Source organism: Cetorhinus maximus, chromosome 15 (genome assembly GCF_964194155.1).
Source record: "Cetorhinus maximus chromosome 15, sCetMax3.hap1.1, whole genome shotgun sequence".
In the NCBI taxonomy this organism is placed as follows: Eukaryota; Metazoa; Chordata; class Chondrichthyes; order Lamniformes; family Cetorhinidae; genus Cetorhinus; species Cetorhinus maximus.
Genome location: NC_135893.1, coordinates 107,935,543 through 107,960,642, shown reverse-complemented (window position 1 = coordinate 107,960,642; position 25,100 = coordinate 107,935,543). Strand labels below are relative to the sequence as shown.

General features: G+C 40.3%; 1 protein-coding gene and 1 long non-coding RNA gene across 3 annotated transcripts in view; one reads left to right on the top strand and one right to left on the bottom strand.

Moving 5' to 3' along the window:
• Window positions 1-25,100, bottom strand: part of vps35l (VPS35 endosomal protein sorting factor like) — a 162,466-nt gene that overhangs the window by 56,804 nt on the left and 80,562 nt on the right. Inside the window, exons 21-26 of one of the 2 annotated variants that reach the window (XM_078559173.1) lie at window positions 22,827-22,912; window positions 17,410-17,490; window positions 15,873-15,936; window positions 8,808-8,906; window positions 8,168-8,245; window positions 4,907-5,021 (exon numbers count right to left, since the gene is read on the bottom strand). In XM_078559173.1, coding sequence (XP_078415299.1) covers window positions 4,907-5,021; window positions 8,168-8,245; window positions 8,808-8,906; window positions 15,873-15,936; window positions 17,410-17,490; window positions 22,827-22,912 — 523 coding nt within the window. The remainder of the gene's footprint in view (window positions 1-4,906; window positions 5,022-8,167; window positions 8,246-8,807; window positions 8,907-15,872; window positions 15,937-17,409; window positions 17,491-22,826; window positions 22,913-25,100) is intronic. The other variant, XM_078559174.1, reaches the window with a different exon arrangement.
• On the top strand, window positions 17,113-17,493 carry LOC144691107 (uncharacterized). The gene is made up of 2 exons (XR_013579040.1): window positions 17,113-17,173; window positions 17,248-17,493. It is a non-coding gene; the product is annotated as an uncharacterized LOC144691107 (long non-coding RNA).

The following is a 25,100-nucleotide window of genomic DNA, read 5'->3' as shown; positions in this document are numbered from 1 at the left end:
CTGGCAGGAAAGTCATAACCAGAATCACAAGTGTAAGATAATCGGCAATAGAGCTATGGGTGAGGCAAGGAGTGTTTTTTTTTAAACATACACTGTATTTCCACAGATATCACATTAATCCTTAAGAAACGGTAAAGATCTGGAAGTCACTTTCTAACTTTAAACTTGAAAAGATACAGGTGTATAAAAATCTTAGTACTAAGCTGCTCCTGTTTTAATACTTGAAATAAGTTGAATATTAAGATATGGCTGGAAATCATATGCAACTGTAGATAACTTCAAGCAATTGGACTATTGGCAGGTTCTCAAATAAATAAATTAAAAAGCAAAAATAGCACAGTAACAGTGGTGAGAGGAGTAGCAGCTGTCTTCACTGTACAGCCTGTTAGTAAACTGCCCAAGGCATACAGATAAATCAAAGACAAAATCTAAAGATTCCAGGAGCAGGTGCTATCCCTTAATAAATTATGCCATTTTATTTCCTAGTCCATCAGATGTTAATACTGCAAGATTGAACAACAAACACTCAAACTTTTAAAAACATGACTGTATAAAGATGGATGTTGCATAAATAAGAAATTATAACATTATGGACTAGCAAGCAAAAAAATATTGCTTTTCGCAATATCTGACTAGTGTTAATTTTAGAAAATAGGTGGGTCTAAAATGTACCCTGAACTAGAGAGCTCTCTTCCTTGAATTCTCCGAGGTGATTGATAAAACATTAGGAGGCAGACAATAGAACAAATTACAGGCCAGAAGAACATTACTGGAGGATGTTTCATCAGGGGGCCCTTAAGCAGAGAAGTTAGAGTCTCTAATTGCAATCATATAATTCAGATTAGTTCAACAGAAATTTTAAAAGCATGCAATAGCTAATTCGATATTAAAATACCTTGTTAAATGCAATTAATACAAATGTAATTTAGCATGAAGACTAAAATATACAGTATCAAATGCCATCAACTCAAGCTGCCTACAACTTACTAATACCACAGTTATACTTTACCAAGCACCTAGACTCTCTTTTTGTACACCTAACAGCTCAGCTGAGAGCACAAACTTACCATGTAGAGAAAGACAGTACCCCCAGACAAGGTACCAGACAATTTTAAAGTAAGTTTCAATGTGTAAGCTTCTGTAAATAATTCAATAGCTATTCATTTCAGAGGGATGTAGAATTGGAATGAAGGCAGGGGTAAGTTTATTTGGTTAACACTATTATATTAGAAGGGAGTGCGGTTTTCCCACTCCTACCTCCTTATGTCTTAGTTTTGGCAGTGCTGATGGCTTCCCACATTTGGTCACATAATATTGTCCAAAGCAAACATATTTCACGTTGCACATTTAGGTATAAAAATGGTTTGGCTACTTTTAGATTAGCTTGCTTAGAAACTTAAATTATAATCATCTAGCAATGACAATTATACAAATAAAGATAATCTGTAAAAGGTATAGATTAATGTAACTATTCCCTCAGAATAGTTGGGAATTATACAGTATACAGAAACTTAAAACCTTTTAAAAATGATCCAAGGCTATTTCTTCCAAGAATATAATAGGTACAAATCACAAAGAATAGATTATAGCTAGAATTAACCTGCTCGTCACTACATTTATTCTATTTCTTTCCTGACTGCTGGCATGAATTACATTCAGAACAGGACACCTGGAAAAGACAAAATTTACAAAGGGGCTGACTGCTATCGCTCTACTTTTATTTTTCACAGCCAGCATCCAAGAATCACAAATAAACTCAGATTATATCTACCCGAACAAAACTCAGTGCTCCATAATGCAAGTGGAAAATCTGTTTTCCGGCACTATTCCTGTTTACCTTGAAATCATTCAGCCCTGTATACTAACTGCATAAAAAACAATTCCAAAAACATGTTCACTTGAAAGTCCTTACGTACTGAGGGTGAACTTGCCAATGGACACTTCCCAAAATAGAATATGCGTGTGTAATAATAACTTACTCCCATAACTCTCAAGTTCTGTTTTCCTGCTGATGTAGGAAACAAAGTGCATCTTGAATGAGTTTACTTTGTGCATAATGATATGAATGTTTTAACGCACATTACAACTAATTAGCAGCTTTTAATAATGGACATATTCTATTACCCTGAACAGAGTATATAAAAAAATACAAAACTGGGAAGCAGTTGTACATCATTCATTCCTCAAGGAAAAATTACATCTGCACATAACATGTATATGCAATACATTCAATATTTAGAAGTGCACAAGGAACAAAGTAAATAAATTTCACTGTCAATTGATTAAGGTGCTTTCCAGTTGAATGATGCACTTAATTCATTGAGACAGGTTCCAACTGCAATATCTCATCTATATCTAGGGAATCTGATAAAGGTTTCTCCGTTGCAAATATTTATGTGGTGCTAAAATGGAGCTTGCCAGCTTCCTGAATTCAAAGGCTTAAAAATTTTAACTTAATAAGGCATAGAAGTAGTTCAGTGTCTACTCCAGAGGCACACAGAGTATTATTTTTGCTCAGGAATCACCCATTACATGTGGGCAATGTCAAGGCACAGTAGTTGTGATGCTATTGTTAAAATTTATTTATTGGGATGTGGGCATTGCTGACTGGGCCAGCATTTATTGCCCATCCCTAAGTGCCCTTGAGAAGGTGGTGGTGAGCTGCCTTCTTAAACCGCTGCAGTCCATGTGGTGTAGATACACCCACGGTGCTGTTAGGGAGGGAGTTCCAGGATTTTGACCCAGCTACAGTGAAGGAACGGTAATATATTTCCAAGTCAGGACATTGTGTGACTTGGAGGGGAATTTATAGCTGGTGATGTTCCCGTGCATCTGCTGCCCTTGTCCTTCTGGAAGGTAGAGGTTGTGGGTTTGGAAGGTGCTATCTAAGGAGCCTTGGTGAGTTCCTGCAGTGCATCTTGTAGATGGTATACACTGCTCCTACTGTGTGTCAGCGGTGGAGGGGTGAATGTTTGTGGATGTGGTGCCAATCAAGCGGGCTGCTTTGTCCTGGATGGTGTCAAGCTTCTTGAGTGCTGTGGGAGTTGCACTCATCCAGGCAGTTGAAGAGTATTGCATCACACTCCTGGCTTGTGTCTTGTAGATGTTGAATAGGCTTTGGGGAATCAGGAGTTGAGTTACTTTTGCAGAATTCCCAGCCTGTAACCTGCTCTTGTAGCCACAGTATTAATATGGCTAGTCCAGTTCAGTTTCTGGTAAATGGTGACCCGCAGGATGTTGATAGAGAGGGATTCAGTGATGGTAATGTCATTTAATTCACTTTGCAATTCCCACATTGGCACGCACTCAATAAAGGAACAGGTTATAATTATAGATCAACCTTCTCATTCGTGAGGAGCCCATCTAAATTAGCTCAAAAAACTACATCAATTAAGTCACAAGATTAGAGCCATTTCACAATGGATATGTATTGCTATTCATAAGCTTGAGCACATGCAAATACCTAGAGATATTAAACTGTTGTGTCAACAAGAGCGCACTTAAATCACATAAGAACATAAGAAACAGGAGTAGGAGTAGGCCATTCGGCCTCTCAAGCCAGTTCCATCATTTAATAAGATCATGACTGATCTGAATGTGGCCTTAACTTCACTTTCTTACTTGCCTCCAAAAACCATCGACTCTTTTGTAGATCAAAAATCTGTCCAACTCAGCTTTAAATGTACTCAATGGCCCTACTTCCACCGCTCTCGGGGCAGATGGGGGGTGGGGGGTCACAGAATTCCAAAGGTTAACAACCTGCAGAAGAAATTCCTCTTCAATTTAGTCTCAAATCAGAGAGCCCTTATTTTAAGAACTGTGTCCCCTAGTTCTAGGTTCTGCCCTGAAGAATAAAACTGTACACTGTACTCCAGCTGCAGTCTCACCAGTGCCCTGTACAGTTGCAGCAAGACTTCCCTACTTTTATACTCCATCCCCCTTGCAATAAAGACTAACATTCCATTTGCCTTCCTAATTACTTGCTGTACCTGCATGCTAGCAGGTTTATAATTCACCTCCCTCTGTACCGCAGCATTCTGCAGTCTCTCCCTGTTTGAATAATATTCTGCTTTTCTATTCTTCCCACCAAACCAGGCAACTTCACATTTTCCCACATTATACTCAATCCGCAAATTTTGGCCCACTCATTTAACCTATCTATGTCCCTTTGCAGACTGTGTCCACCTCACAACTTGTTTTCCTACCTATCTTTGTATTGTCAGTAAATCTGACTACAATGCAGTCAGTCCCTTCATCCAAGTCATTAGAGATCATAAATAGTTGAGGGCCCAGCACTGATCCCTGGCACTCCACTGATTAATTTGGGAACCTGAAATGATCCATTTGTCCCAACTCTGTTTCCCATTGGCTAACCAATCCTCTATCCATGCTAATATATCACCCCCAACACCAGGAGCTCTTATCTTGAGCAGTAACCTTTTATGTGGCACCTTATCAAATGCCTTTTGGAAATCCTAATACACGACATCTAATGGTCCCCCTTTATCCACCCTGCTCGTTACATCCTCAAAGAACTCTAATAAATTTGTCAAACACTATTTCCTATTCATAAAATCATATTGACTCTGATTGTATTTTGATTTTCTAAATGTCCTGTACTACTTCCTTAATAATGGATTCTAGCATCTTCCCAATGTTAAATATTAGGTTAACTGGCTTATTGTTTCCTGTTATCTCCCTCCTTTATTGACTAGAGGTTTTATATTTGTGGCTTTCCAATTTGATGGGACCTTTCCAGAATCTAGAGAATTTTGGAAGATTATGACCAATGCGTTCACTACCTCTGCAGCCACTTCTTTTAAGGTCCTAGGATGCAAGTCATCTGGTTCAGGGAACTTGACAGACTTTAGTCATTCATTAATAACTTTTTGTTATTTTATCTTACCTTGTGAAAGGCACTGGTTTGCGAGAGCAATTTGTCCTGAGTGCAAATAGAGATTAAGGCGTGCAAAGATGCTGGTCAACGACGGAATGGTAATGAAGCAATATGCAGCACAAGCCTGAGAGTTGGTGAAAGAAAAATTGTTAATCTTATTAGAAACAATAGTTTCTAATATTTCTGTGTGAGAACTAACTTTGGTAAACAGTAACTAATGATTAATGTAGTAAATCTACAGAATACTTCCTCAGGCATTTCAATACTCAAGCTGAACATTCATCTTTTATGTTCTCTTATGCACAAATGTAAGATAATAGCTAATTAAAAATTCCATTATGTAAATGAGCTACCAAACAGACTATAATTAGTAAGCAATGTTGTCACTCATCAGTAAACTACCAGTAAATCCTAGAAGTTTCAGACTCACTGACAATTCAAGATTCCAGCTATAGAGTGATGCTGAACTAATCTCCGCATTCAAATATCACAAGCAACGTTATTAACACAGTAACCCTCTACAATAAAACAAAAATAAAATTAACATTATGGTCCAGGACTTCCATGGAGTGGCAATCACTGTCAGGTTGCCACTCAGTTTCTTCTTATTTAACCCAGGTTGACAGCTGCTCATTTCTCACCCAGTGATGTGAAGCCACATCCACTTTCTACAGCACCAGCTGCCATAAACCAGGTAAACTTAAAGGTGCCAGTCCCTTTGACAGGACAGAAGGTAGGTGGGTAGGATGGGTCCAGGAAGTGGCTGGGGAGGGGGGTGCGCGAGGCTGGGGAGGTAGTTGGAAGGGATTCAGTACCAGAGTTACCCGAGTTAGAAGTGGTTTTAACCCTTCCAACTTTTCCTTGGTGACTATTCTGGTAAGAGAGTTAGACCATCCAAAAACTCAGATTTAAATCAGAGTTTCAAATGATTCTAGATGCAGGATAATTGTCCATCAGAACTTTAAACTTTCTGGGCAATTCCCGTACAGTCCTTGTATGGAGACTTCCAGAGACCCCCCCCGCCACCAAAGGGCATCTTCTGGGGTACCTCCGGGATATGGACCCCCACCAGGGAATGGAAGTTCTGGACATATATTTCTGATCATCCTTTTAACTTTTATTTTACGTGCATACCTTTTCTATTTTTTTCTAACCAGTTTCATCGACCTCAATGTTTATTCCAAAGATTGGGCCTTTACTCTCTGGAGTTTTGAAGAATAAGGTGTGATCCCATTCAAACATACAAATTTTTTTACAGGGCTCAACAGGGTAGATGCAGGAAGGATGCTTCCCCCTGGCTGGGGGTTCACCAACCAGGGGACACAGTCTCAGAATAAGGATAAGGTCATTTAGGACTGAGATGAGGATGAATTTTATCACTCAGAGGGTGAATCTTTTGGAATTCTCTGCCCCAGAGGGCTGTGGAGACTCAGTCACTGAGTATGTTCAAGACTGAGATTGATAGATTTCTACATATTAAAAACATCAAGGGATACGGGGATAGTGTGGGAAAATGGTGTTGAAGTAGTTTGGTCAGCCATGAATGGCAGAGTGGGCTCGAAGGCTGAGTGGCCTTCTCCTGCTCCTATTTCTTATGTTCTTATGAGAAAAGTTTTTTTAAAAATTAGCTTTTGATTGGCAAAACCATGCCAACTTTTCACCTAATTAAAACTCATATTATAGAATCAACCAAAAATTCAATCTTTTGTCAAAACTGAAGCATTACTACAGCCTTAGTTAATGAACTTCTAGGTATGAGACTGAAGGTAAGACTGTAAGAAACAGATGCTGGTTGGAGTGGCCTGGGAACATTATAGATAATTTTTCCCAGAACTGATGAGCTAAATACTCTTCCTCATTTGTAGATCTTTTGCTCACTGCACTGGAAGCGTGTGGATAAAGACAAGGGTTGGACCTTATCGGCCCAAAACAGGTGGGTTGAAGTCGTAGGAGCTTAAAATGAAAAAATCTGGAATAGGAATAAAAACAGAAAATACCGGAAAAACTCAGCATCTGGGGAGAGAGAAACAAAGTTAACGTTCGAGTTCAGAGCTGAAGAGTCATACAGACTCCAAACATTAACTCTGATAATTAAATTTTAAATAATTACCCAGGGACTGATGCCTTAACTAGTCATGATATACTTCTGACTTACTGATACACTGTAAATACCTAGTTAATCTAGTCAAGTAATTGTTCAAATTACTATAGTGCTTCATTTTCAGGAGTTTCACTCTCAGGAGAATTGTAACATTTGAAAGCAGGTTTTCTTTATCCTTAGTAAGCATTTTTGTCCTGACAAAAGCAGATGCAATACAGTCGGAAATGACAGATTTGGATAAAGACCTTACAATTTGAAGCAAAAGTATACACCCACAAACAAAATAAAAAGAAACTTGCTCTCATTGTTATGAAATTCAACCTCCTCCCCCTTCGGCAAAGCACTAGACCCTAAAGTTGGCACACTTATAAGGCCTCAAGGTCACCCAAAGTCTGGTATTATGATGGACAGAAAGATCATTAATTTACTACATCATGGTGCTTAGTCAGAGGAATAGTTTGAAGCTGCAGTGTGGGGAGGAGGCTGTAGAGGCACGAGGAGAAAGACAGTAATGCACAGCTGTTGGGTGGTGCCAAAATAGAAGCATCGGTCCATTGCGCTTAAAGCAGAAATATGCCTTTTCGTTTACTCTTTGCGGAAGGAAACAGAGGGGATGAAATAAAAATATATTCTCTTCCCGTTGGTGGGTACCTGTGTCATGCAGACCAGAAGGTCCCAGATTTGATCTCGAGTTGACTGAATTAACTTCTCTCAGGGCAGCAAAAAGATGCAACAAATGGCCTCAGCACACTGTGTTCTTTAAGAACAAAAGACTGATCAATGTGTTTGGAATGGTCACTATCCAATGATCCTTGTGGGAAATGTGCATGTAAAGATAAGACCAAAATCAGACTCAGTGGTGATGCCAAGTGCAGTTGAATAGGCCAATGACTATCACAGTGCATACATGAATAAAAGGCCACTTGGGCAAGATGCAGCGAATGTCACTGAATTGTACCCCAGCAAGGAATCAATACCTTCAGGAAAGCAGTCAGTAAAAATAGACAGAAAAGTAACTAAACATATAAAGGTGATATACGCAAATAGCTGCATTTGATTGTACATCTCAGAAAAGGAATCATACAGGTTAATAAAACAGGTTACACTCGTGCTTCAAAGCAGTTAAACTGTCAACACTTCTGCAAACAGTAATTAAGTTTGACACTAACCCTCACAAATGCAGCTGTCTTTCTGGAATGATTGCCTTTCATAACTTGCCTCGTTTCCATCGCAAGCTGATTCACACTCTTTACAAAGGGAAACACAAGCATTGCATGTTCACAACCATCTTTATCTTTTCCTAAAAAGTATTTCAACATCATCTAGTGCTTTTGAATCACTAAATCAAAAAACAGTTTTACTAAAGTGAATGAATTACAAAATTATATCCAGCTCAGCTTCTGAGCTTCTAATTTAACTTATGTATGTTTCACCAATTTGATCACATCTTGGTTCAAATTCAATGGAATCTAAAATGTGAAATTTTCATTGTGCTGCAATTTGTAATTACCAACAAACATTTACGTGGCATTTGGAGATACTGATTTTGTGCATTGTAAGTAAACAGAAACAACTGACAAGCTGCCCTTAAAAAAAAAGTATTGACTAACAGCGCCCCCTCCTGAAATACTCAGAAATGTGCAATTACAACACACTAGAAACTAAAACAGCAACAAACATTGTGCTATATCAATAACTGATGCCAGGTAAATGCACTTCTGAGCACAAGTTCAGGAATTCAAAGGAAATGACATAGACTCAGCTGGAATATAAATTTAAATTTGATCTGAGTTATCACTATCTACTCACATGGGTCAACTGGATAAGAACAGGCTCCAAGTTGCAGAATGTTGATCTGGCTTCCACATAAAAGCTTAGCTGCTGCTCAAAGTCACGACCAAATGAAACCTGTTCATCCAATACAAGAGAAAAGTACATTGAAAATACCCTTCCCGGAGTCAAAATTACAGTGAATGTAAAACAAACTTTAAATGAGCACAAACCACAGTTTACAAAATAAGCCCATTAAAAGCAATCTACATTAGAAGTGCTTTGGAACTTCAGTGTATGACAGTAGAATGGTGTGATGTGCTGTAACGTATGGTCAAGTGGGGACTAAATATTCCGCCCAGAGAATCATCCACACCGCTTGCGTTTGGGTACTTCTTAGCAATCATTCAGAACAGAAATGACACAAGTGTAGCATGTCCCAGTAGACAGCAATCTATACAGTGCTGTTAACTCTGACAAGGGTGAAAGAGGAGAAAACATTGAATTTAATTTTGTTTTCTGTTCAATGTGTGTTTTGACTTGTACTAGTAAAACATTTACACAATACATTGTATTATCTACTGCAACATTAAAGTTGGGCGATTTGAATTCTCTGATCATTCGAACATTTGAATTAGGAGCAGGAGTAGGCCACTCAGCCCTTCAAGCCTGCTCAGCTATTCAATAATGTCATGGCTGATCTGATTGTACCCTCCTGCCTAGCATCAATAACCTTTCACCCCCCTTGTTAATCAAGAATCTAACTAGCTGTGCCTTAAAAATATTTCCACTGCCTTTTGAGGAAGAGAGTTCCAAAGACTCACTACCCTCTGAAAGAAAAATATTTCTCCTGATCATTGCCTTAAATGAGTGGCCCACTTATTTTTAAACAGTGACCCCTATTCTAGATTCTCCCACAAGAAGAAACATCATCTCCACGTCCACCCTGTCAAAACCTCTCAGGGTCTTAAAGGTTTCGATCAAGTCACTTCTTACTCTTCTAAACTTCAGCTTGACCTGTCCAACCGTTCCTCGTAGGACAACCTGCCCATTCCTGGTATTAGTCAAGTGAACCTTCTCTTAACTACTCACAATGCACTTACATCCTTCCTTAAATAAGGTGACCAATACTGTACACAGTACTCCAGATGTGGTCTCACTCGTGCTCTGTGCAACATAATTCCCATTTTGCTGTAACAGTAAATTGGGCTGCTGGATAATTCTGTTTTGTGTGTGAAAAGGTCTTTGAATTATGAGGAATGTGCTGTATCACTTAAACATTTTGGATCTCTATTTTAAAACATATGGACATATGGAAACAGCAGTAGACCAATGTAATATTTTTAAATTTGCTGATGACAAAACAAGGTGGGAATGAGTTGTGAGGAGGCTTCAAGGGAATTTGGACAGGCCAAGTGAATGGGCAAGAACCTGGCAGATGGAATGTGATGTGAGAGATGGAAGTATAATAATTTAATGACATTTTTCTGGTTTATTGTGAAGTAGGTTTATGGGGGTATGTGTGAGATGTAATTACATTTGGAGTTCAGTAGGCTGCAAGTTTAAATCATCAAAAGAAGCTCGGTGCTCAACATGCTAATGAGTAAACATGGGTGCTGGCTTAGCGTGTAAGGTGGGAAGGGAATTTGCATTTTCAGATAAATGAAGAGATTTGAGCCTGAATTTTTCCGTAGCTCGCCCCCGCCGGCCCGGCCAGCCCGGGCCCCCGCGCTCGGTCAGCCCGCCCAGCACGGTCAGCCCGCCCGCACCGTCGGCCGGCCCAGCAGCAGTCGGGAAACGGGGCCAACTGTGATTTCATGCTGGCCGTTAATTGGGCAGCCAGCATGAAACGTGCGCTGAAAAGCTCAGCGCTGCCAGAGTCAGGGCGGTAAGAGGGCAGGCGACAACATCACCGCGGGTGTGGGTGAGCGCTTTGAGAGAGCTCCCTGAAGGTAGGGAGCTGCCTCCGGGAGCTGCAGACCTGCAAATAATAAAATAACGCATTAAAAAGCTGCCAAAAAAATGTCCATGCAGCACAATCAAGCACCTAAAAGCGTACCTCAAAAATGCTGTCCCCAGATATTTATTTGTATCTCATTTCTTAATAGGGATTTCATCCCACCTTTGGATGAGGTTTCACGAAAAATGTAAAGGCTGCCTGGCCGATTGGCCTGTCCGCCAACCGCAAGTTTGGACGGGTCGAGAAGAATCACATTCAATTGCGCTGCTAATGGGCTTAATTGCTGTTTAATTGCCGGCAGGCACACGCAGCAGTCAAAAGCATGGGGAAAAGCCATTTGGAATTCCACAGGGTCAAGTAGGTATTGTGTTAACTTGCTGGCTTTGTTTTAAATCCAAAATCGATTTTGGACCGTTGCCTTAAAGAGGGTGTAACTGGGGGTCAAGTTAATTCAGAATTTTAGGAATTATTATAGTAGTAAGTGATTGTAGTCTTACGTATGTGCTTGAAATCTTTTATATTTTGTTAATAAATATTTTAATTTTTAAAATCTCTAAAGGTCTTGGTGGACTTATTACTTCTGGGTCAGGATTTTCAGGCATCGGGTGGGCGGGCCCGGGAGTGGTCAGGAAACGGTCCGCCGACCGCGATCGGCCCCCGACTGCGAAATGCCGCTGAGAAGCTCAGTGCTGCCGGGGTTGGGGCAGGAGGAATACAAACGCAAAAGTCTGCGCATGCACAGGGGGGCACGCACTGAAAGCTCCCTGAAGGCAGGGAGCTGAACAATTTCAAAATCATAAAATAAAGACTTTTAAAATCTGAAAAAAATCCCGACATGGGACTAACTCACAATAAAATGAACAGAATAACAGAATGAACAAAGTAAAAATTCCACCCAAAAATTTATATTTATTTTGTATTTAATTGTGGAAACCTCATCCTGCCCATGGATGAGGCTTGCTAAAAAATCAAAAGGCCGCCTGGCTGATTCACCCGCCCTCCAATTGTAAGCTTGGACAGGCAGTGAAAAATATGTTTAAATTAATTGAATAGGGGCCTTAATAGGCCTCTTAACTGTCGGCAGGCGTGCTGCCAACTCTGTCGGCTGAAATATCGCATGAGTGCGCGATGACGTTGGGACAGTCGCCCAATGTAATCACGGACTATTTTACGCCTGATCGGGCTGGGCGAGCGCCCACCTGCAGGATGTAAAATCCTGCCCGAGTTCAGTGCACATATCTTCTCGTAATAAATACAAATTGCAAAACTGTTGTGATAGTGCGACCAAGTTTCCCTTGTGGATTTATTCTGCCTGGCACACATCATCTGCCACATCATAATGTGAATAAGTGTGAAGTTATCCACTTTGGCAGAAAAATCAGAAACGAAGAGTATTCTTAAATGGTGAGAGATTGGGAAATGTTGATGTCCAAAGGGACCTAAGTGTACATGTTCATGAGTCACTAAAAGCTAGCATGCAGGTGCAGCAAGCAATTAGGAAGGTAAATGGTAAGATGGCCTTCATCACAATGGGATTGGAGTACAGCAGTAAAGGTGTCCTGCTGCAACTTCATAGAGCCTTGGTGAGACCGCACCTGGAGTATTGTGTACAGTTTTGGTCTCCTTATCGCAGGAAAGATATACTTGCCATATAAGGAGTGCAGAGAAGGTTCACCACCTGGGGTGGCGGGATTGTCTTATGAAGAGTTTGAGGAAACCGGGCCTGTATTCTCTAGGGTTTTGAAGAATGAGAGGTGACCTCATTGAAACTTACAAAATTCTTACAGGGTGTGACAGGACAGGTGTGGATAAGATGTTCCCTCTGGCTGGTGAGTCTAGAACTGGGATCACAATCTCAGAATAAGGGGCAGGCCATTTAAGACTGAGACGAGGAGGAATTGCTTCACTCAGAGGGTGGTGAATCTTTAGAATTCTCTACCCCAAAGGGCTGTGGAAGCTCAATCATTGAGCATGTACAAGACAGAAATTAATAGATTTCTGGAGACTAATGACATCAAGGGATATGGGGATAGCACGGGAAAGTAGATAATCAGCCATGATCCAATTGAATGAAGGAGCAGGCTCGACAGTCCGAATGGCCTGCTCCTGCTCCCATGTTCTTCTGTTCAATGGCCCCCGAGCCTACTCCGCCATTCAGTACTATTATGGCTGATCTTTTACCTCAACACCACTTTCCCAGCTGATGCTTATATCCCGTGATTTCCTTAGAGATAAAAAATCTATCCATCTTCAGCATTGAATATAATCAGCAATGGAGCATCCACAATCCTCTGGACTGGAGAATTCCTAAGACTAACACCCTTTGAGTGAAGAAATTTCTCATCTCAGCCCTAAACAATGGGCCCCTTATCCTGAGATGGTGGTCCCTTTGTTCTAGATTCCCCAGTCAGGGGAATCAGCCTCTCAGTGTCGACCCTGTCCAGCCCCTCCAGAATGTTGTAAGTTTCAATGAGATCATTCAGTCTTCCGAACTCCAGGGAATATAGCCTAATTTACTCAGCCTCTCATTATCTTTTGTTGAAACTTTATGAAGACGCACAGATTTCTTGTGATTAACCTTTTGCACATCAACCCTGGAACAATTTTGTTTTTGCTTCAAAGCTTCATCATAAAAAGTACATGCTTTACCTTGTACTTGATGATTTACATTTAAAAAAATCCAATTATCATATCTGCTTCTAACAATGGTTTCATTTGAGTGCATCCAACTGCAGTAATTTCCACTGATACAGAGGAATATCGGGGAGATAGATACTATCTGGCTGAATGGGGAGTTTTGAAAGTTGTCACAGATGCATGTTGTGTCCTTCAGCTGCAAACTTTACATAATCATGGCTCAAGCTTCTCATATAGATTCTGGCCTCTAAGGGCACACATGATGTTGGGTAGGCAAGGCTAATCATTTTCCTTTCTTAAATTGCTACTCGGCTACAAATGTTTCTTGCTGTAGTAAATGCTTAATTTAGAAGATAAACTAAGAGAGACATGGCTAGAAGCATTGTCAAAAAAATTTGCAGCCATTTGATTCATTTCCTTTTGCCGATCAAAGTTCCTCTCACCTCTGGCTCCTTCCCATTCTTCAGTTTTCCCTATTCCCCACCCTCAGATTCTTCAGTTTTCCCTATTCCCCACCCTCAGATTCTTCAGTTTTCCCTATTCCCCACCCTCAGATTACTCATGGATGGCTCCCTGGTTCTTGCAACTTCTCACACAACAGCTGTTAACAAGAAACCTCAACAAAAGATACTGAATTACAGGGGCCTTAACCTTTCTAAGTAATAACATTTGCAGATGTCATGTGAACAGTCATCCAGGAATGCCTCCAATCAGTCTGCCAACGCTAACCAGCATTGCAGTTAGCAGCCTCAGAGTCAAACTGCACCCTCAACCTGCTAACAGAGGAAAATACTGGTGCATTTTTGGCAGGGCTTAGGCAATTATCATGGGGAAGTTAATTTTTTAAATAAATCTCTTCATTCTAGAAATGAATGGTGAGTTCACTTGCTGGTCAGGTTGCAAATGAGACCTTGGGTTTATTTGGGTTTATTTGATTGACATGCCAAGCAATACCCGTAGGGTACTGGTAAGGTTAGAAGAGTGGGAATACACTATCTGAAGAGTACTTAACTAAAATTGCTTTGTATCTCGAAGGAGAGATGATTTTAGGCAGTTAAAAGTGTAAATCATAATTATAAGGAAGCAAGAAGTTTAAATCTTTCTGCATTTACACTATTTCAGCTGTTTCTGGTTTGTTTAAACTTGCCTGTAGTCTGCTGAAGCTCTTGAGAAAGTGCAATGAGGGCTGGGTATCAATCACAATGAAGAAAATCCCACTTGGATGTGGTAAAATAAGTTTGCCTAATAACATTTTCTTTGGTTAGAATAAATCTAATGTAATTAAGAGGGACACAAATTAATAGGCACAAGGATGAAACAGGAAATTTGAGATAGAAACTAGGAGCAGGCGTAGGCCATTCGGCCCTTCGAGCCTGTACCGCCATTCATTATGATCATGGCTGATCATCCAACTCAATAGCCTGCTCCCACTTTCTCCCCATATCCTTTGATCCCTTTCACCCCAAGAGCTATATCTAACTCCTTCTTGAAAACATTCAATGTTTTGGTCTCAACTACTTTTTGAGGTAACGAATTCCACAGGCTCACCACTCTCTGGGTGAAGAAATTTCTCCTCATCTTAGTCCTAAATGGTCTACCCCATATCCTCAGACTGTGACCCCTGGTTCTGGACTCCCCCACCATCGGGAACATCCTTCCTGCATCTACCCTGTCTAGTCCTGTTAGAATTTTAGAGGTTTCTATGAGATCCCCCCCTCATTCTTCTGAACTCAAGCGAATATAATCCTAACCAACTCAATCTCTCCTCATATGTCAGTCCTGCCATCCCAGGAATCAGTCTGGTAAACCTTCACTGCACTCCCTCTATAGCAAGTACATTCTTCCTCAGATAAGGAGACCAAAACTGCACACAATATTCCAGGTGTGGTCTCACCAAGGCCCTGTACAATTGCACATCATACAAGAGTAATCCAAAGAACCAGGCCCCGGAAACCTGGGCTCAAATCCCACCATGACAGCTGGTGGAATTTAAATTCAGTTAATAGATCTGGAATATAAAACTAGTCTCAGTGGTGATGTTCAAGAAACTTTGATTGTTGTAAAAACCCACCTCGTTCACAGTGGTGTAGTGGGAATGTCACTGGACGAGTAATCCAGAGGTCCAGGTTAATACCCCAGGTACATTAGTTCAAATCCCAGTGCAGCTCGTGGAATTTAAATTCAACCCAGCTATTCCCCTCCTGTCACATGAGGGACTGGGGCTCAGATGTGAAGTGAGGGCTCAGTTGGGGTGAAAGGTTATCAGGGTAGGCGGAAGGAGGTGAGGTTAAAATCAGCCATGATCTTATTGAATGGCGGAGCAGGCTCGAGAGGTCAAGTAGCCTCCTCCGGCTGCTAATTCGTATGTTCATTGGAGTTTAATTGACAAGTCTATTCTTAAAATATCCCCTTTTTCAAAAGTTGGTCTATACATTTCATTCAGCAGCAATGAAGAAATTTAATTTTATTTTCATACATCCAGTTTTACATTAAAAACAAGTACTCACCATTCTTATAAATCCACTGATTAGAATAGCCAAACTCCTTTTTTCATCTTCCAATGTCAAAGCACTTCAATTTAAAAAGTGAGTGCATTGGGAAAGAAACAGGAATAATAAAATAAAATCAACATTATTAATTCATAATTTATTAAAAGAGCAAACCAAGCAAAACCAATAGGATCAAAAATGCATTTGTTCCTCTTGATCTAAAAAATTATTACAACAAAGTGAGCAATTCCCAGCAATAGTTGGTTTTATAATTGGGAAAATGCAATTACAATTTGGAAGACCCAACTGGAACAATAAGTATTTGCACTATTTTACTTCACAAACATTAAAAGCCATTCCTACTATAAAACCTGCATGGAAGAGATGATCATAACTATCTACCATATTAAACTATTCTGAGTACCTGACATTAATAATCTTAGTTTGTTCCTTCTGTTGCAGCTCTCTATATTTTTTTTTAAATGTGAGATAAATTTGCTGCACATCAATGTTGAGGAAAACAAGCAACTGCCTTCACTGGAAATGCTACATCCTAGGTCAGCCCAATTCACTAGCTACTGGGATGCCCTGTACAGATTCATAAAAACTGCCATAAAACCAACAGAGATTTAATCTGCCACTAAAAAAAAAAATTCAGCATGCTGCAAAAAAATGAATCATGTCAACCCACAATCTTACACCACCCCAGCTCAGCAGAGTGGGTACAAGGGCTTATTTATCTTGCTTGGTGGTAAACTAAGTATTCACATAAAATATTTGATTTCACTCATGAATAGAGATGGAGAATCTCATGGAGGCCAATCTCATTAGGAAAAGATGGTGGTTCTTCAATCACATGATTCATGAACAGATATAAATATAATTTTTTTGCAAACTGATTTTAAGTTGATCTAAAGAAGAAATGCTATACGTAAAAAGTTGCCAAGGCTTCTTCTATGGCAACACCCCCCAAATCCGTAACCTCTACCACCTAGACGCACAAGGCAGCACTAGCACAGGAACACCACCACCTCCAAATTCCCCTGCAAGTCACACAACGATGATCTCCATTCCTTCATTGTTCTTGGCTCAAAATCCTGGAATTCTCTACCTAACACCACTCGGGGTACCTTCACCTCATGGCTGCAGATGTTCAAAGCAGCAACTGACCACCATCTTCTCTTGTAGGGACAGGCTATACTATATTGTATCATCATAGATTGTACCTACTTGTAAAACAGTGTTCGAAACTTAAGCGTTAAAAACGGAGACAATACATGTTTATACACAATTGGTCTGTTAAAAGATCCAAAACTGCAGTCAACAGTTCATCTACTACAAAAACAGAATTACCTGGAAAAACTCAGCAGGTCTGGCAGCATCGGTGGAGAAGTTCATCTACTACATATTTTCGGGGATGAGGGAAAGGTCAGGGAAGAGGAGAACAAATTGTTCCAAAGTTGGGAAACAATTTTTTGGGCAGGGTAATTTTGAGTTTTCATCATTATTCCAAAAAGTTCTTTTTAGATTACTGCTATAAAGAATTGTATCTTACTTGACAGAATCGTGCATCGTCTTGCAAATATGCATCAGAGCGTTAAGAATGACAGGGTCACGGGTTAGTTCTTGCTGTTGTCTAGAATATTAAAGTGAACAAGATTTTACTTGACATGCAAAAGGATAGTTAATTGGAATATAAATAGGAAGTGTCGGTATTAGTCTAGTAAACCTTCTCTGGACAGCTTCCAACGCATTGACATCCTTCCTTAAATAAGGAGACCAATGCTGCACACAGTACTTCAGATTGGCCTCACCAATGCCCTGTATAACTGAAATATAGCTTCTCTACTTCTGTATTCAATTTCCCTCACAATAAATGATAACATTCTATTAGCTTTCCTAATTACTTGCCGCACCTGCATGCTAACCTTTTGTGATTCAAGCGCTAGGACACCCAGATCCCTCTGCATCTCAGAGCTATACATCCTCTCACCATTTAGATAGTGTGCTTTTTTTTAATTCTTCCTGCCAAAAAGGGTCAATTCACATTTTCCCACATTATACCCTATTTGCCGGATCTTTGTCCACTCACTTAACCTATCTGTATCCCTTTGTCCTCTTCACGACTTGTTTTGTTACCTTTGTGTCATCAGTAAATTTAGCAACCATTACTATGGTCCCTTCATCCAATTGAAAATTGTAAAAAGTTCAGGCACCAGCACTGATCCCTGTGGCATGCCATTCTTAACATCTCACCAACCAGAAAATGACCCATTTATGCCCACTTTCTGCTTCCCATTAGCTAGTCAATCTTCACAGAGTCAGAATAGTTACAGTGCAGGAGGCGGCCATTCACTCAATCGTGTCTGCACCGGCTCTCCAAATGAACATTATGACTCAGTGCCATTTTCCTGCCCTTTCCCCATAATCCTACGCATTGTTTCTATTTAAATAATCATCTAATGCCCTCTTGAATGCCTCTATTGAATTTGCCTCCACCACACTTCCAGGCAGCACATTCCAGACCTGAACCACTCGCTGTGTGCAAGATTTTTCTCGCAACGCATTTGCTTCTTTTGCAAATCACTTTAAAACTGTTCCCTTTCATTCCTGATCCTTTTACGAGCGGGAACAGTTTCTCCCTATCTACTCTGGCCAGCCCCCTCATGATTTTGAACACCTCTCTCAAATCTCCTCTTAGCCTTCTCTGATCCAAGGGGAACAGTCCCAACTTCTCTGATCTATCTTCATAACTGAAGTTTCTCATCCCTGGAACCATTCCTGTAAACCTCTTCTATACTTCCTCCAATGCTATAACATCCTTCCTAAAGTGTGGCAGCCAGAACTGTACACAATACTCCAGCTCAGGTGTAACTAGTATCCTACACAGGTTCAACATAACCTCCTTACTCTTGTGCTAGGGTACTATATGCTTTATTAACTGCTCTCTTCACACGTCCTGCCATTTTTAGTGACTTATGCACAGTACAACCAGCTCACTCTGTTCCTGCACACCCTTTAGAGTTGTACCCGTTCTTCTAACCATGCCAATATGTTACCCTTTCACCATGACCTTTTATTTTCTACAATTTGATGTGGTACCCTATCAAGTGCCTTCTGGAAATCTAAGTACAGTACATCCACTGGTTCCCCCTTATCCACAGCACATTTTACTTCACAGAATCTCTCAGTGCAGAAGAGGCCCTTCAGCCCATCGAGTCTACACCGACACATCAGAAACACCTGACCTACCTACCTAATCCCATTTACCAGCACTTGGCCCATAGCCTTGAATGTTATGACGTGCCAAGTGCTCATCCAGGTACTTTTTAAAGGATGTGAGGCAGGCCGCCTCCACCACCCTCCCAGGCAGCGCATTCCAGACCGTCACCACCCTCTGGGTAAAAAAGTTTTTCCTCACATCCCCCCAAACCTCCTGCCCTTCATCTTGAACTTATGCCCCCTTGTGACTGATCCTTCAACAAAGGGGAACAGCTGCTCCCTATCCACCCTGTCCATGCCCCTCATAATCTTCTACACCTCGATCAGGTCGCCCCTCGGTCTTCTCTGCTCCAATGAAAACAACTCAAGTCTATCCAACCTCTCTTCATAACTCAAATGTTTCATCCCAGGCAATATCCTGGTGAATCTCCTCTGCATCCCCTCCAGTGCAATCACATCCTTCCTATAATGTGGTGACTAGAACTGCACACAGTAGTACAGCTGTGGCCTCACTAAGGTTCTATACAACTCCAACATGACCTCCCTACTTTTGTAATCTATGCCTCGATTGATAAAGGCAAGTGTCCCATATGCCTTTTTCACCACCCCACTAACATGCCCCTCCGCCTTCAGAGATGTATGGACACACACACCAAGGTCTCTTTGTTCCTCAGAACTTCCTAGTGTCATGCCATTCATTGAATACTTCCTTGTCAAATTACTCCTTCCAAAGTGTATCACCTCACACTTTTCAGGATTAAATTCCATCTGCCATTTATCTGCCCATTTGACCATCCCGTCTATATCTTCCTGTAGCCCAAGACACTCAACCTCACTGTTAACCACCTGGCCAATCTTTGTGTCATCCGCAAACTTACTAAACCTACCCCCCACATAGTCATTTATGTCATTTATATAAATGACAAATAATAGGGGACCCAGCAGAGATCCCTTTGGTACGCCACTGGACACTGGTTTCCAGTCACTAAAGCAGCCTTCTGTCATCACCCTCTGTCTCCTACAATTAAGCCAATTTTGAATCCACCTTATCAAATTACCCTGTATCCTATGTGCATTTGCCTTCTTTATAAGTCTCCCATATGAGACCTTGTCAAAGGCTTTGCTGAAATCCATATAAACCACATTACCCTCATCTACACACCTGATCACCTCCTCAAAAAATTCAATCAAATTTGTTAGGCATGACCTCCCTCTGACAAAGCCATGCTGACTATCCCTGATCAAACCTTGCCATTCCAAGCGGAGATAGATTCTCTCCTTCAGGAGTTTCTCCAATAGTTTCCCTACCACTGACATGAGACTCACTGGTCTGTAGTTCCCTGGCTTGTCTCTACAACCCTTCTTAAAAAGCAGAACCACATTAGCTGTTCTCCAGTTCTCTGGCACCACCCCTGTGACCAGAGAGGAATTAAAAATTTGGGTCAGAGTCCTTGCCATTTCCTCCCTTGCCTCCCTCAGCAGTCTGGGACACAAATCATCCGGACCTGGAGATTTGTCCACTTTTAAGCCTCCCAACAGCTCCAATACCTTGTCACTCCCTATATCAATTTTCTTAAGAACCTTGCAGTCTCTCTCCCCGAGTTCGATACCTTCATCCTCATTCTCTTGGGTGAAGACGGATGTGAAGTATTCATTCAACACTCTAGCGATGTCCTCTGGCTCCACCCATAGATTGCCCCCTTGGTCCCTAATGGGCCCTACCTCTTTCCCTGGTTATCCTCTTCCTATTGATATACTTATAGAATATCTTGGGATTTTCCCTACTTTTACCAGCCAGAGCTTTCGCATATCCCCTCTTTGCTCTCCTAATTGCTTTCTTAAGCTCCACCCTGCACTTTCTGTACTCCACTAATGCCTCCGCTGATTTGCTCCCCTTGTACCTGCTAAAAGCTTCTCTTTTCCTTCTCTTCGTATCCTGAATATCTCTGGTCATCCATGGTTCTCTGGGCTTGTTGTTCCTTCCTATCACCCTAGAGGGAACCTGTTCAGCCTGTACCCTCCCCATTTCCTTTTTGAAGGAGCTTCTTCAAGGAACTCCAATAAATTGGTTAAACATGATTTTCCTTTCACAAAACCTGATTACCTTGATTTTTTTCTAAGTGCTCAGCTATAACTTCTTTAATAATAGCTTTAACATTTTCCTTATGACAGATGTTAATCTAACTGATCTGTAGTTTCCTGCTTTCTATCTCCTTCCCTTTTTGAATAAAGGAGCTAAATTCGCTATTTTCCAATCTAATGAAACATTCCCTGAATCTAGGGAAGTTGGGAAAATTAAAACCAATGCATCAACTCTCTCATTAGCCACTTCTTTTAAGATCCTAGGATGAAGTCCATCAGGACCCAGGGACTTCTCAGTCCACAGCTCCAACAATTTGTTCAGTACCACTTCCTTGCTGATTGTAATTTTCCTCGAGTTCCTCCCTCCCTTCCATTTCCTGATTTACAGCTATTTTTAGGATATTATTTGTATCCTCTATAGCAAAGATACCTGTTTAATTCATTTGCCATCTCCTTATTTTCCATTATTAATTTGTCAGATTCCCTTTCTACAGGGCCAATGCTCACTTTGTTAACTCTTTTTTAAATATCTTTAGAAGCTCTTACTATCTACCTTTATATTTCTAGCTATTTTTCTCTCATACTCTAATTTCTCCCTCCATATTAACCTTTTAGTCATTCTTTGCTGTTTTTTATATTCTGTCCAATCTTCTGACCTGCCACCCATCTTTGCGCAATTATATGATTTTTCTTTAAGTTTGATATTATCTTTAACTTTTTTAAGTTAACCATGGATGATGGGTCCTCCCTTGGAATTTTTCTCTCTCTTTGGAATGTATCTATTCTGCGTATTCTGAAATATCCCCTTAAATTCCTGCATCGCTATGACCTGTGCCTTAACCTAATTTGCCAGCTCATTTTAGCTAGCTTTGCTTTCATGCTCTCATAACTGCCCTTATTTAACTTTAAAATGCTAGTCTTTGACCCACTCTACCCTCCTTCAAACTGAATGTAAAATTCAATCATATTATGATCACTGCTAGCTAGGGGTGTCCTCACTATGAGGTCATTAATTAATCCTCTCTCATTTTACCAGGTCTACTTTAGCCTGCTCTCTGGTTAGCTCCAGAATGTGCAATTTTAAGAAACTATCCCAAAAACATTCTATTAATTCCTAATCTAGGCTACTTTGCCCCCCTGATTTTTCCAGTCTATATGTAGATTAAAATCTCCCAGGATCATCGCTGTATCTTTCTGACAAGCTCCCTTTATTTTCTTCCTTTAAACCCCATCCTACCCTGTGGTTACTTTTAGAGGGCCTGTACACCGCTCCCACAAGTGACTTCTTGCCTTTTTCATTTCGCATCTCTTCCCAAACCTCTTCTAAAGTTTGATTTCCTGAACTTACGTCATCCCTCTCTATTGTGCTAATTGTCAGATCTAGTAACTTCTAGCTTCCCAAATGAATAGTTAAAAACTAGGCCTTTTGGTTAAAGAAGAATTTAAATACCAACTTGCTTTTGTAAGTAGATCCAATTATTATTGCGTGGCTACTTTGAAAAGAGGAGTTAAATAACAATTAGGCACTATTCATACTTTATACAAGGCTTAAAATAGTACTCCCTTGGGTTTAATGCTACAGAAGGTTATGACAAAACACATTCAGGTGACAAACTTATTTTAATAGTTCTAATAAAGTAATGATATTTATAGTGAGTTTGGGCTTACCTAATAAAAACTTCCATAATAGATTTGCAGACCTCCACTCTGACACTTTCTTTTTGGAACATATCCAGGAAAGGTAGGAACTTCTCCTGGGAATGGAATACGTGAAAAAAAAATCAATTGTCTTGTGCAGTTTTTAATGTCTCCATAGTACTGGATTTTAAGTGCCTTTTTTAGGTCTCCATTGTGAGTTACAAAAATGAGACATTCAAAGAAGAAAAATAATTCTCAGCTTAAGTACCATACGATTTTATTTTGATTTTCGTTTTACTAAACATTTTGTAGCTCTTGAGGGAATGCTGTTATGAAGGTGGAGCTTATAATTAAAATAGTGTGAAGTAATTACTCAAGTTCAAATCAAAATATTAAGAACAAGGTGATGAATCCACAAAAACATCTAACACTGTTTCTCAAACAGGTTCATACCTGGCAATCTTCCTGGGCATTCACAAAATAGCTGAATAGTACATGAATGATTGATGGCGGAAGGCAGGTCTGGTTGGAGTAGAGTGCAGCTGCCACATTTGTAGTGCAGAGTGGGCTAGCTCCTCACCTTGGAGGAGGGCGTGCAGAAGTATAGAAAGCCTCGGGAAGGTTGCCAGGTAGACATGCAGTTGCCATGGGGGCTGGTGGGTGCCAGGCAAGTTTAGCTTTGTTCAAGAGAGGGGAGGATGTTTAATTATTTTAAAAGACAATGTAAAACAAACAAAAGGTGCCTAAATGTAGTTTACCCAGGTATAATGAGTATTACATAGTATTATAATTTAGATGGTATGATCCGTGATTCCTAATCATTTGAAAAGAGGTTCTTCAACTAAAACAGTTTGAGAGCCACTGTTCTAACATATACCCTTTTGCTGCAGATATAGAATAGAACTGCTATTGGCAACAGATGGAGTTGACTAAGGCCTGTAGGGGAAAGGGGCCGGTTACTGTGTTGATCAGTTAAAAACAATGTGCCCCCATTATATCATTAGGTCCTGTGGTTTAAGATAAAATGAAACCCACACACTATTGATTCAATTTAAGGTGATTTTTTTAGCCCTGGTGGCTTTGCAAATTTATCCAGCATTTATCTCGGCTAGAAACAAGGAAGATCCCAGCCTATGCCACGTTAACTGATCTTGACCATGTTAGCCATTATAGATACCGCAATCGGTCTCAGGACCATGATGGCAGGAAAGGGATAATAAAAACAAATAAATAAAATCAACTAAGCTTCCCCACGCTCAATTATCTCGAAAACTTGACTGGATTATGCAAGTCTGCACTGTAATGATGCTTAATTTTGGATACTGGTCAGCACAGAATTGGGCTTATTTCTGATATTCCCTTAATTAAATTGTCTGCTAGCATTTACTCTCAAAGTTGGTACATAAGTGGTCCCTTTGGAAAAGGGAATTAAAGTGAGTAGCAACCAGCAAAGAGTTAACATCTTTAAGAGAGGATGGGTGGGAAGAAAATTGACAAGCAGACAGAAAACAGCTCACAAATACAAAAACTGAACAGTCACTGACAGCGATCAGAAATACTACATTCATTCTGTACAGAAATATCAACTTGTAGCCTCATTTTCCAGGAATCCTTCTTCCAAAAGGAATATTACAACTGACCCAACCATGGAAATGAGAATTTTCTCTTTCAGAATTACAGGTGTTGTATAAATAATACATTTTGTTCATATTCTGATATGAGAATATTCCCCACAAAGTTCTTCTTTAGATATCAATCAGTGAACATTTTAATTATTAAAACCCAATGTTTCTTTATAGTTTGTTCAAACACTGTACCACCATTTAACCACAGTAGTAATCAAAATAAGGATATATTATATAAACAAAAGTCAGGACGGGTGATAAAGGTGCATGCAGTCCACTATTAAGCTAAGTTAATCTGTTCCCAAATCCATATACTGTACACATTTTAATAGGGCACCCAGAAATCATCACTACTCTATATTTAACTGACCTAGTAACTCTCATGTCTAGTGCCCCATTTTGAAGTTTTGTATCACACAGCAAAGTGAAAGGTTATGTTCACAATATTACAATTTTGATATATACACAAACACAATAATTGGGGTAAGTAACATTATTTTTTTCCAGGGTAGGGTTTCTGCTTTGAGCACAATTGGTAAAAAAGGCTCAAACTGCATTTGAACTTGCGCTGGTTTCCAAGCGAAGTTTCCGCTGGAGTTTCCACTCAAACTTGCATAAATCGAATTATGTTCCACAAATAGCCCCATCGTCAATGATGGGGGAGTCCAGCACATCAGTG